Genomic DNA, 13473 nt, shown 5'->3' on the forward strand with positions numbered 1-13473 from the left:
AGACTCTCAAGTGGACCACCGCCCCTGAGCTGTGTGATGGTTGAAAACCGCCCCCCAGCCTATGAGGCTGGCATCGGTGGTCACCACCAGCCACCGCACAGGGAGAAAAGATCTTCTCTGGGATAGGGAGGACTTCAACGTCCACCACCTGAGGGTCTTTCTGACCCGTGGGGGCAGGATGAAGCGGCGGTCGAGGGAGGACGGGTTGCCGACAGTAGTGCATGCTGAAGGGGACGGAGGTGAAATTGTGCGAATGGAACCGCTTCCATGGCAGCTACCATCCGCCCGAGAACGCGCATGCTGAATCGGATGCAGTGGCAGACTGGACGGGAAAGACTCTGAGCTCCCTGCTGCAAGGCCAAGGCCTTGTCTTGAGGGAGGATGACCAGACCGCGAGAAGTGTCCAGAGTCATCCCAAGAAAAAAGATCCGCTGGGCCGGAATCGGAGAGGATTTCTCAAAGTTTATCTTCCAACCCAGGAGAGGAAGAGTATCCACCGTGAGAGCGACGGACTCTTCGCAGGCTGGGTAAGAAGGACCTTTTATCAGAAGGTCGTCCAGGTACGGAAGTACCACCACTCCCCTGGAATGAAGAATGGCCATGGCAGCTGCCATGACCTTCGTGAAGACTCTGGGGGCGGTGGCGAGACCGAAAGGCAAGGCCACAAATTGGAAGTGCTCTTCGCGACATGCGAAGCGGAGGAACTGTTGATGCGGAGGAAAGATTGGGGTGTGGAGGTAAGCATCCTTGATGTCTATGGACGCCAGGAATTCTCCTTTTTCCATGAACGCGACCACAGATCGGAGGGATTCCATCCTGAAGTGACGGATTTTTACAAATTTGTTTAGCAGTTTTAGGTCCAGGATCGGACGAAGCGATCCGTCCTTCTTTGGGACCACGAATAGGTTCGAGCAGAACCCTTTGGTCTAGGGGAACTGGGATGATGACTCCGTCCCCTTGAAGTGCCCGTATGGCCTGAAGAGCTGTTGTCTTTAATTTTGGATGGCAAGACTGGAAGAAGCGTGTCGGGGGGGAGGTTGAAAAGTCTATTTTGTATCCGGTGGACACCAGTTCCCTGACCCACTCGTCGGAAACGACTGAGAGCCAGGCCTGGCGGAACAAAAGTAAACGCCCTCCTACCCTGTTGGCGCCCCCCGGAAGCCGCAAGGAGTCATTGCGTGGAGGATCTATGGGATGTGGATCCCTTAGACCCGGGTGGTCTCGGTCTGGGTTTCCAATTACGGTTAGGTCTGTAAGAGACCTGGGAGCCTCGGCCACCGCGCGGGCCTTGCCCTGATGCGGAGGTAGAGGGAGTGGAAGACCAGTTGGTATTGTTACGAAAAGTCCGAAATCGGGGTTGTTGTTGATACTGAAATGGCCAGGTAGGCTTTTTTTGGGGAAGAAATTTACTTTTTCCCCCGGTGGCATCCGAGATCATTTGGTCTAGTTTTTCTTTAAACAAACGACCAGCCTGGTAGGGCAGAGATGTCAAATAGCGCTTGGAGGCCGAATCTGCTCGCCAATCCCTGAGCCACAGGGCTCTTCTAATGGAGATTGCATTCGCGGCTGCCTGTGCCGCGCAATTGGCTGCGTCTATTGAGGCATTGACTACGAAGTCCCCAGCCTGGGCTATCTGGTTAGCCAGGTTGACTGCTTCTGGAGGTAAGTCTCTAACTTGCATGGTCGTGGAAAGAGTCTTGGTCCAAGCGACCATAGCCTTAGCCACCCAGGAGGCAGCGAAGGATGGGAAGAGCGAGGCTCCTGTGGCCTCGAAGACGGAGCGAGCCAGATAATCAATCTGGCGGTCAGAGGGGTTCTTAACAGAGGAGCCGTCTGGCAGAGACAGGATGGTTTTGGAAGCGAGATGTGACACAGCAGGGTCGACTGAGGGGGACTGCAGCCAGTCCTTGATTAGGTCCTGAGAAAAGGGATATTTGGCCTCTATGGGCTTTTGACCCATGAAGCGTTTATAGGGACGATCCCTATGTTTATGTACAATTTCCTTGAACTCAGGATGAGTGACAAAAACCTTTTGGACACATTTAGTTTTTTTGAACGACACCACGTGTTCGGGCGTAGATATGGATTCCTCGGTCACCTTCAGGGTCTGGTTAACCGCCTCTATGAGAGAGTCGAATGTCTCTCGGGAGGGGGAAAAACCCTGAACGTAGGAATCGTCGGACTCATATTCAGAATCGTTCGGGTTGTCTGGAGCAGGGGACCGGGAAGCGGAGGTCGCCGACGCTGAAAAACCAACTGGCCCGTGGTCAAGGGATGGAACATGGACCCGTTTTCTGGAACCCCGAGAAGGAGGAGATAGAGTACGCCCCCTGCTGGTGGACGGATCCGTACCGTCGCCCGAATCCACCGCAGACTGACCTGAAGGAGGGCCCCAGAGGGAATCAACCGCCCTGACTAGAAAATCCATAGATCGTGACAGGGAAGCTGCCCACACAGGGAGACTAGGCTTCACAGGGTCGGCGGCAGCATCGGCGGGAGGCGGCTGCACAGAGGCTGGGACATAATCCGCACACAAAGGACTAGGGTGAGCTCGGGGCAGGGCCGCATTGCAAGTGGCAAATACAGTGAAAAATACTGTGTGCTTCTTGTTACCCTTTTTAGTCTCCTTGGATTGAGACATAGTGTCTTTGGAGACAGAGCGGGCAGTATACGCAGGGAAGGGGTTAAGCTTTCTTGAAGCAGCTTACCCACGGTCCTGTGCCTGTGTCCCCGGGGAGGAATTAGCCGTGGCGGTTCTCTGGAGTGCTGTGGACGCGTGGGCTCCTTGCAGAGAGAGGGAACAATATGGCCCCCGAGATCTGAAGGGCGCTTCTCGTCCCAGACGAGAAGCGCCGATATAGGGGGCGGGGTTACGGCCGTGGGAGGGATCTGCCCACTGCGGCCTACTCCGGCTGAAAAGCCGGGGACTAAATTTCTGGGCCCCGCCAGCGATGCACGGCGGCGGCCGCGACGGAGCGCTTCTGAACACCGCTGACCCCCGGCCAACGGCGCCTCTCCCCAGGGACCCGGACCGCATCGCTGCCGCAGATGGGGGCGCAGGGAGGGTATGTACTCACAGTGTCGCAGTCTGTCACTGTGAGGGTGCGCGCTCAATCCACCCTGGATGGGGGATGGAGAGGCCCCTGATGCATCTTCGTCTGTCCCCCAAAGGGGTTTGTCTTGGGGCTGTGGCATATCTTCCTCTGTCATGCCCCGGAGAGGTACATGAGAGCAGTGCTCTATGTGTTCACCGTCTTGCAGGGAGGGAAGGTGGGGGGGGAGGGGGTGAATCGGGACCAAGGAGGTACCGTTGCCCCGGTAAAAACTTTTCGTGTAATAAGTGCTCTAGAGCAGGGGTCCCCAACTCCAGTCCTCAAGGCCCACCAACATGTCATGTTTTCAGGATTTCCTTAGTCCTGCCCAGGTAATAATTGCATCACCTGTGCAATGCAAAGGAAATCCTGAAAACATGACCTGTTGGTGGGCCTTGAGGACTGGAGTTGGGGACCTCTGTTCTAGAGCAGCGCAGTCACTGGTGTAATAAGTACTCTAGAGCAGCACAGTCACTGGTGTATTAAATGCTCTAGAGCAGCACAGTCACTGGTGTAGTAAATGCTGTAAAACAGTGCAGTCACTGGTGTAATAAGTGCTCTAGGGCAGCGCAGTCACTGGTGTATTAAATGCTCTAGAGCAGCACAGTCACTGGTGTAGTAAATGCTGTAAAACAGTGCAGTCACTGGTGTAATAAGTGCTCTAGAGCAGCACAGTCACTGGTGTAATAAGTGCTCTAGAGCAGTGCAGTCACAGGTGTAATAAGTGCTCTAGAGCAGCAGAGTCACTGGTGTAATAAGTACTCTAGAGCAGCAGAGTCACTGTTGTAATAAGTACTCTAGAGCAGCAGAGTCACTGTTGTAATAAGTGCTCTAGAGCAGCAGAGTCACTGGTGTAATAAGTGCTCTAGAGCAGCAGAGTCACTGGTGTAATAAGTGCTCTAGAGCAGCGCAGTCACTGGTGTAATAAATGCTCTGAAGCAGCGCAGTCACTGGTGTAATAAGTACTCTAGAGTCGTGCAGTCACTGGTGTATTACATGCTCTAGAGCAGCGCAGTCACAGGTGTAATAAGTGCTCTAGAGCAGCGCAGTCACTGGTGTAATAAGTGCTCTAGAGCAGCGCAGTCACTGGTGTATTAAATGCTCTAGAGCAGAACAGGCACTGGTGTAATAAGTACTCTAGAGCAGCGCAGTCACTGGTTTAATAAGTACTCTAGAGTTGAGCTGTCACTGGTGTATTAAATGATTTCTGCTATAACATACCTATGCCTTGATTTCAGCAGAACAAGGCTCGGCCATTACTTTACACATAAGAATGCTAGTGACTGGGCATATCATATACTTCCGTGGTCACAGGCACTCCTCCTGCATCTCCCTGCAGCCCGTCTCCTGATGGTAGCATTACACTGCTCTAAGCAGAAAGAGGAGCTGCTCCTACCCCTTCACGACTGCAGTGTTTGAGACCAATTTCTAGATGGGTAAAAGTCTGTATCCTCCAGCAATGTCTGCTGTGGCTCAGTGAATAAAGAAACTGACCACAAATCACAGGCCGAAAGGTTTGAACCCAGGTGCACACCAGAGAGTAGAGTTTAGTCTCCCTCTGATTCCAAGCCTACTGTTCTACCTTCAGGAGAAATGAGGACAGACTTTGTGGTGGACAGGACAGGATATTCTTCAGGACAGACTTTGCAGTGTGGTTCACTACACTTGAAGCTGTTATTCTGCTTAATGCCGTCAGGTATAAAGACCTAGACCACAACACAGAATCGACTATCTCCTATACCCTTCTTCAGGATTCTCTCCATGCCGATTCAGTGGCTGGATACACTGGATACAGCAGTGCTCTATCCGCTATCCAGGTTTCAGACGCACCACCTACCAGGCACAGTACGGTAGTTTGAAACGGTCGTTCTTTCAGTGGATTAGATGCATCTGGGGTTGACTGCTGCAGTGGTACTGGTGTCCTGTACTGTATTCATGTGAGTTCGAAGCAATTTCCTCCACGTTCCTCACGTTCGATTGCAGCAGTTCTCTATCCGCTATCCATGATTTAGATGTGTCACCTACCAGACACATTTAGTTGGTACCTGCCATCTTTCCAGTGGTTCAGACATGCCCGAGGTCGACTGCTGCATCGGTCCTGCTCTTCTGTCCCATAGTCAGGTGAGTCAGAAGTTCCCTCTATCACGTACTCAGGGGATTTTGCAGCATCTGCCTATGCTCCCTCCTATTCATTCCTCAGTGAATCAGAGGTGCCTCGTATTCATCACTTCTGGTTGGCTGCAGCAGCGGTTCTCCACTGCGTGTTTTCATGATCAACAACGGCTGTGGTCTATTAAAAGTTAAATAAAAAATCTACCACGTTCCACAATGTTGGTTTCAGCGGCAGCATAAGTGGCCAGTCCACTTTCAGGTAGGTCAGACACATTGGTGTCAGGTACCGGTTGGTCGCAGTTTTTTCTTAGGCCACGCACTGGGCCCTGATTGGGTTTTGCTCCCCAGGTGCCTTTTCACACCATCGGGTTATTCGAGCCTACCACTAACTATTCAGTAGGTCAGTTTACAGTGCTATCCTCAGGCAGTCTTCACTATCCAGTGCATTACTCCTACCATCCATGATTTACCAATTGCTGTTTATATGTTCTGGCTGTCTCTTACTGAGTTGCAGCCTATATGTATACCATGACTGTTCACTGTACGATCCTAGTAGCCTTTTAAGCTACCTCAATACCTGAGCTCCCTACTTATTTGTCAGTACTTACCTCTACTCTCTTACCGACACCCAATAAAGCCTTGAGCAGCTCCGGGATTTGATTTCCGAGCGTGGCAGGAACAAGTTCTCCCACAATGAATATGGATTGGTTCTTACTCTGCGCAAGCATCGACCAGTGTAGAAGGCTGCTCCAGGCCTGGATCCAATTAGGAGCTTGGTGATAACAGGTTTCTTCCTTCAAGAAGAATCGTATCCTTTTTCACTGTTATCTTTGGTGGTGTGGGTCTCATACTTAGGTAAGCGGGTCCACACACGTCAATCCTCGCCCCATTCCAGATGGTCCAGGACGGATAGGGTCGCCCTTGATAAAATGGTGATGGATCTTCCTTTTGTCAGTCAAATTTTCTTCTGGGGCCTATGTGCTCCTTCCTAGGGCCGACTTCCCATGTAGTGGACATACTCCAGGTTTTTCACAGACCTTTCCTCCTTCGACTGCTCATATAGACAATCTTTTCCGTAGTCCCTTATGGCCACACACACCTCTAACCATAACACTAACCCCAACACACCCCTAACCCTAATCCTAACCACCAACCTAACCCTAGCCCAACCCTAATTTTTGCCCAACCCTAATGGAAATAAATACATTTTTTTATTTTAACCTAAGGGGGTGATAAAGGGGGGTTTGATTTACTAATTATTATATTTTGATAACTGTGATAGGGTGATATGGTACCAAGATATAGATCTTTCCTGTATCATCTAGTCATGGTCATTTCCACCAGAATTTGTAACTTGACAGCCAATATGTAACATATAATTATTAGCTCTGGGCGCTCAGTGATTCTGCCTATACCGACCATGATGCACTTGTGTATCCCCAACCTGGCAGTGTTTATTTCTTACCTCCATCTGTCCTTTCTCTGTAGTAATTTGGCAGTAAGGAAGCTTGAAGGGCAAAATAGCCATTGCTGGACGGGGAAGTGTCGGTGGAAATCTTGACCCTTTGCAAGGGATACACCTTTAAATTGCAAAAAAAAAAAAAGAAAAAAAATGTATGAAATAGAAAAATTCAATAGTCAATATACATTTTATTTTGCTTTTGCAACGTGCAGTAGAAATTAGCTCCTACAATGTTTGGATTTGTCTACATATTTAGGGGATTCGGTTTACTAGCCAAAAATAGAGGCGTGCAAGCCAACATAACAGAGGCATAAAGAGGTGGATTATCCCGCATTCCATGCTACGGTGACTGTGCAGGTAGAGTAACCAGGCAGTGCCAATCAGAGTGTCTGGATACTAACCGTAACTGCTGGGGGCTCTCGTGGACACCGACCACCCAATAGTGATCGGACTTTCCTTTGCAATGTTCCCTGGTGTTGCACACGGGGCTCCAAATATGTCCGAAAGATCTGTTCAGCAGCCGCACAACACCCTCCGAATCTACGTAACAGGGGCTCCCTGACAGGAGAATACACTGGTTACAATCATCCAGGCATACCGATAACAGGCTTTATCATACGTCCATGGAATTGTTCAGTCTCCAAAATTTTTGCCTATCGACAGGATAGATAGTTGTCAGATCACTGTGAGACCCCCATTAGTCATCAGGATTGGGGGGTGACTTATTTACCACCATTCTCTCTTAACTAAGAGAAGGCGCAGAAATTGCAGGCGGCCAATTGTTGTACCATTTTTTTTTTTTTTACAATTACAATTGTGCGGCCATTTGCCTGCCATGGGTGAGCGGAGCTCGATCTGCGCTGCCATCTTGCCTTATAAAAGGGCCGAGCAACCATTGATGATCACGATGTAGATTGTGAGCCTTCGCGGGCAGGGTCCTCATTCCTCCTGTACCAGTTATGACTTGTATTGTTTAAGATTATTGTACTTGTTTTCATTATGTATACCCCTCCTCACATGTAAAGCGCCATGGAACAAATGGCGCTATAACAATAAATAATAATAATAATGTGTGCTTGTGACTTGTGTTGCCGGAGAGTTTCACCATACAGATCCAGATACATTGCTTTACTAGTTAACAGATTCAAACAGAACTATGCTGCGTTAATTTAAAAAAAAAATTGAATTAGAAACAGATCCATAGCATATTTTGTTGCACAATTGTGCCTCTTCATGGGAGCACATATCCATTATGTCATCATAGGTCAGGCTGCTAATGAACTGCATATGCTAATTACAGAAGTTAAACTAAAGGAAAACCTTGAGCGGTTTGTGAACCGTGTACCCTTCTGCCATCTTGTGACCAACGACTGAATTGCATGAACCAGAAATAGAGGGATTTCCGTAAAATCTCTTTCTTGGAGCCTTCATTGGGGGACACAGGTAACCATGGGTGTATGCTGCTGTCGCTAGGAGGCTGACACTATACAAATAAGGAAAAAATAACTCCTCCCCGGCAGTATACACCCTCCGACAGGCACAAGTTTAACTTAGTTGGTGCTAAAGCAGTAGGAGCAAGTATAAACAAACTCAACCTATGTACCAACCCAAAACAACGGCACGTTGGCCAACACGGTACAACATAAAGGGAGGGTGCTGTGTCCCCCAATGAAGGTTCCAAGAATGATTTTACGGTAAGAACGAAAAATCCCTCTTTCTTTCTCGCTTCATTGGGGACAAGGGTAACCATGGGACGTCCAAAAGCAGTCCCACGGGTGGGGAAAATATTCAGAGAGGAGACTTAGGTCGGCCGGTGGGAAACCGCCGCCTGCAGTACCTTCCTACCCAGGCCTGCAGAAGCCTGAGTATGCACCTTGTAAAACCTTACGAAGGTGTGAACAGACGACCAGGTTGCGGCCTTGCAAATCTGCAAAGCCGAAGCTTGGTGATGAACAGCCCAGGAAGCTCCTACAGCCCGGGTAGAGTGAGCCCTCACCCCCGGAGGAGGCTGTTTGTTTTGGACACGGTATGCCTCCAGAACCGCCAAACGGATCCAACGAGCAATTGTGGATTTAGAGGCGGGGAGCCCCTTCCGACGACCTTCAGAGACGTCAAATAGAGGATCGGACTGGCGAAAAGAAGCAGTTCTGGAACGATAGACTTGGATAGCCCTGACCAAATCCAGTTTGTGGAAAGATTTCTCCAAGGGATGAACCGGGGAAGGGCACAAGGAAGGAAGGACGATGTCCTCGTTGATGTGAAAAGCCTAAACTACCTTTGGTAGAAAGGAAGGAACAGGCCGCAGGACTACTTTATCCTGGTGTAGAATCAGGAAGGGAGAACGGGAGGATAATGCCGCCAACTCGGAGACTCTCCTAATCGAGGTGATGGCGACCAGGAAAGTCACTTTCCATGAAAGAAGGGAAAAGGAAATGTCCTGAATTGGTTCAAAAGGCACGCACTGGAGGGCGCCGAGGACAAGGTTGAGATCCCATGGCTCAACCGGAGGATGGTAAGGAGGCGCTATGCGAGCGACACCCTGAAGGAAGGTCTTTACCTGGGGAAGGGAAGCCAGGTCTCTTTGGAAGAGGATGGACAGAGCGGAAACCTGACCCTTCAGAGTACTCAGAGAAAGGCCCGAATCGAGACCTGTTTGAAGGAAACCGAGGACTGACCATAGGGAACAAACTGTTGTCATCGCACCATCGGAAAAAGGTCTTCCAACATATATGGTAGATACGTGAAGATGCCGGTTTCCTAGCTGTTATCATGGTGTGTATGACCCTGTGGGAAAAACCTGCGTCCTTTAGTACCGCGGCCTCAACGGCCATACCATTAAATTCAGAGATCGAGAATTCGGGTGGGAGAGGGGCCCTTGCGATAGAAGATCTGGACGGTCTGGGAGCCTCCAGGGGAAGTTCGATAGCATGTTCACCAGCTCCGCATACCAGGCTACCTTTTTTACAACCCTTGGAATCAACGGAAGAGGCGGAAACAGATAAGGCATCTTGAATCGGGCCCACGAGATCACATGGGCGTCGCAGTCGACGGCCATCGGGTCCCGAGACCTGGATACGTACTGGGGAACCTTGTTGTTTGTTCAGGAAGCATTAGGTCGACATCCGAAATGCCCCACCTCTGACAAATTTGGTTGAAGACAGCGAGGTGAAGAGCCCACTCGCCTGACACGAGCCCCTGACGGCTGAGAAAGTCGGCTTCCCAATTGTCCACTCCTGGAATGTGGACGGCTGATATGGAGGGGACATGGTTCTCTGCCCACCGTAGGATTTTTGCCACCTCCCTCATGACCTGCTTGCTGCGAGTCCCTCCCTGGTTGCTTATGTAAGCCACGGCCGTGACGTTGTCCGACTGAATGCGGACCGGTTTTCCTGTGAGGAGGGACTACCAGCGGAGGAGGGCCAGGAAGATTGCCCTGATCTCCAAGAGATTGATCGGGAGAAGGGTCTCATGAACATTCCAGCAGCCGTGAGCTGTGAGATGGAGAAAGACCGCACACCACCCCTGAAGACTGGCGTCGGTGGTGATGACCTGCCAGCGGAGGGGAGAAATGACCTCCCGCGCAGAATGGAGGTGGATAGCGTCCACCAAGTGAAAGACTGTCTCACATTAAGAGGTAGGCGAACTGGGTGATCTAGGGAAAGTGGGCTCCTGTTTCAGGCAGACAGGAGGGCCGGCTGGAGAGGGCGAGTGTGGAACTGAGCATAAGGTACTGCTTCCATGGAAGCGACCATCTTCTCTAGTACTCTCATGCCGAGCCGTAGAGGCAGAGGGGCAGGGCGCTTTAGGGCTTTGATGCCCTGCCGAAGAGAGAGGAACTTCTCCTTTGGGAGGAAGACCTGGGCTTCAATGGTGTCGAAGTCCATGCCCAGGAACTCAAGACATTGGGTCGGAATTAAGGTGGACTTCTCTTTGTTGATTATTCAACCGAGACTGATTAGCGTGTCCAGAGTGATCTGGAGACTCTGGCCGCAGTCCCGGCAAGACGGTCCCTTGACCAGGAGGTCGTCGAGATAGGGGATTATGAGGATCCCCTTTGATCGAGAATGGCCATGACCGCTGCCATTACCTTCGTGAAGACCCTGGGAGCGGACGCCAGGCCGAACGGGAGAGCTGTGAACCTGCAATGTTGCTCCTGGATCGCGAAACGAAGGAACCTCTGATGCTGTACGCAAACAGGAATGTGAAGGTACGCATCCTGAATGTCCACAGAGCACAGATATTCCCCCGGTTCCATGGAAGCGATCACCAAGCGCAGTGACTCCATCTTGAAGTGTCGAATCCGAAGGTGGAGGTTCAACTGCTTGAGATCCAAAATCGGGTGAAGAGAGCCGTCTGTTTTTGGAACTACGAACAGATTTCAATAAAAGCCCGAAAACCGCTCGCGGTAAGGAACTGGGACGATTACCCGAAGTGAGGAGGGAATCGACAGCCTGGAGAAGCCCGAGAGTGTCCAATGCCAGCGCTGGGACCAGGTGGAGGCGTGCCCAGTGCTGTGAAGAGCCAGAGGCTGGTTAGGACAGAAAGAAGGGGCGTGTCCTGCCAGAAAAAACTCTGCAGAGGAGAATAGGCAGTCAATCGCGCGCTGTAAAGCAAAAGGGCGCGAGATTTGAATAAATGGCAGCAAAATGTTCGATGGCTGCAGTAGGTTAAGACTGTAGAGGCGAGCGCCGCGGGTGGGCGAGCGCTGCGGGCGGGCTGGATGGGGGGGTCTGGAGAAAACTACCTGCTTGAAGATCCGTCCCTCTTCATAGCGGAGGGTCGTGTCAGGAGCCCTCGGAAGGTAGAGAGGGTCCTGGAAGAGAAGATCCTCCTTCCCACGCTGTATCCGGAACGGTGCAGAAGACGGCGTCAACCCCTTACAAGAAGGGGGAGGTCACCGCAGGTGACCACCGTCTTCCTCTCAGCCCTCTCCGAGGAGAGGGGTGAGGAGGGGAAAAGGCGTTGACTGGCCACCAAGAGTCACCCTGAAACACCCGTAAGAGTGATCCTGCCAGCGGATCCGAGAGTGGGCGATGTGGGTGATACCACACTGCTCTCGGTCGCATTACATGGGGAAATACCGGATTACGTACCGGTAATGCTCTTTTATAGAGCCCACGACAGCACCCACTAGAGAGAGGGGATCCGCCCCTAGGAACAGGAAACCTACAGAGAGATAAAAGGGGCGGCCCCCCCTCGCTCCTCAGTTGTTTTACAGAGAATAGGAGGAACCGCCGCCAAGTTTTAGTTAACAGGTCCAAGTATATACATATATATATACACATATTTACAACTTCGTGCTACATCTTTCTAATATTTATATCTCACCAAACAAGCACCATGTGCAACTATATACAGAAAAGGGAGGGAAGTGAACGGGTGCTGTCGTGGGCTCTATAAAAGAGCATTACCGGTACGTAATCCGGTATTTTCTATTCGCCACGACAGCACCCACTAGAGAGAATTGCAGAGACTATAGACTGGGTGGGTTTACTGATTCAAGGACCGATACACCAAAAGTTAGATCAGAAGCAGAGGATAGATCTATAATATAACGCTGGGAGCGTCACTCTGTCCGAAGCCTCTATAGACTGCGCAAGCGCCGGCGCAGTCTGGGCCTCACAGAGCGACGCTCCCGGGAGATCGCGGTGTGCGTTCACACTGAACACACACCGCGATCTCCACCGCAGAAGCAGGGACCGCCAGGAGGGTGAGTATCGGCCTATATTCACCTGTCCCCGTTCCATCGCTGAGCGGCGCCATCTTCCCGGTCTTCGGTCTGTGGCCTTCAGTTCAGAGGGCGCGGTGACGCGCTTAATGCGCGCCGGCGCCGCCCTCTGACTGAACAGTCACAGCCAGGAGACCGGGAAGATGGCGGCGCTCAGCGATGGAACGCCGGACAGATGAGTATAGTAAGTGCTGGGGGGCCTGAGCTGGCGGCGATACCGGCACCTGACCCCCACAGCGCGCCGGTGTCCCCGCCTGCTCAGGCCCCCCAGCACTCGGCGCCGAGCGGGTCAGAGGCAGTATGGGGACGCAGGATGCAGCAGCACATAAGGATGGGGACGCAGGATGGAGCAGCACATAAGGATGGGGACGCAGGATGGAGCAGCACATAAGGATGGGGACGCAGGATGGAGCAGCACATAAGGATGGGGACGCAGGATGGAGCAGCACATAAGGATGGGGACGCAGGATGGAGCAGCACATAAGGATGGTGACGCAGGATGGAGCAGCATATAAGGATGGGGACGCAGGATGGAGCAGCACATAAGGATGGGGACGCAGGATGGAGCAGCACATAAGGATGGGGACGCAGGATGGAGCAGCACATAAGGATGGGGACGCAGGATGGAGCAGCACATAAGGATGGGGACGCAGGATGGAGCAGCACATAACAGTATGGGGACGCAGGATGGAGCAGCACATAAGGATGGGGACGCAGGATGGAGCAGCACATAAGGATGGGGACGCAGGATGGAGCAGCACATAAGGATGGGGACGCAGGATGGAGCAGCACATAAGGATGGGGACGCAGGATGGAGCAGCACATAACAGTATGGGGACGCAGGATGGAGCAGGACATAAGGATGGGGACGCAGGATGGAGCAGCACATAAGGATGGGGACGCAGGATGGAGCAGCACATAAGGATGGGGACGCAGGATGGAGCATCACATAAGGATCGGGACGCAGGATGGAGCAGCACATAAGGATGGGGACGCAGGATGGAGCAGCACATAAGGATGGGGACGCAGGATGGAGCAGCACATAAGGATGGGGACGCAGGATGCAGCAGCACATAAGG

The 13473-nt window shown here is 51.7% G+C and overlaps 1 protein-coding gene across 2 annotated transcripts in view; it reads right to left on the minus strand.

Moving 5' to 3' along the window:
- Nucleotides 1-13473, minus strand: part of WDHD1 (WD repeat and HMG-box DNA binding protein 1) — a 104594-nt gene that overhangs the window by 59290 nt on the left and 31831 nt on the right. For both annotated transcript variants that reach the window (XM_069738680.1, XM_069738673.1), the window contains exons 16-17: nt 7068-7224; nt 6670-6784 (exon numbers count right to left, since the gene is read on the minus strand). In XM_069738680.1, coding sequence (XP_069594781.1) covers nt 6670-6784; nt 7068-7224 — 272 coding nt within the window. The remainder of the gene's footprint in view (nt 1-6669; nt 6785-7067; nt 7225-13473) is intronic.

The sequence above is a fragment of the Ranitomeya imitator genome, chromosome 1, assembly GCF_032444005.1.
Source record: "Ranitomeya imitator isolate aRanImi1 chromosome 1, aRanImi1.pri, whole genome shotgun sequence".
In the NCBI taxonomy this organism is placed as follows: domain Eukaryota; kingdom Metazoa; phylum Chordata; class Amphibia; order Anura; family Dendrobatidae; genus Ranitomeya; species Ranitomeya imitator.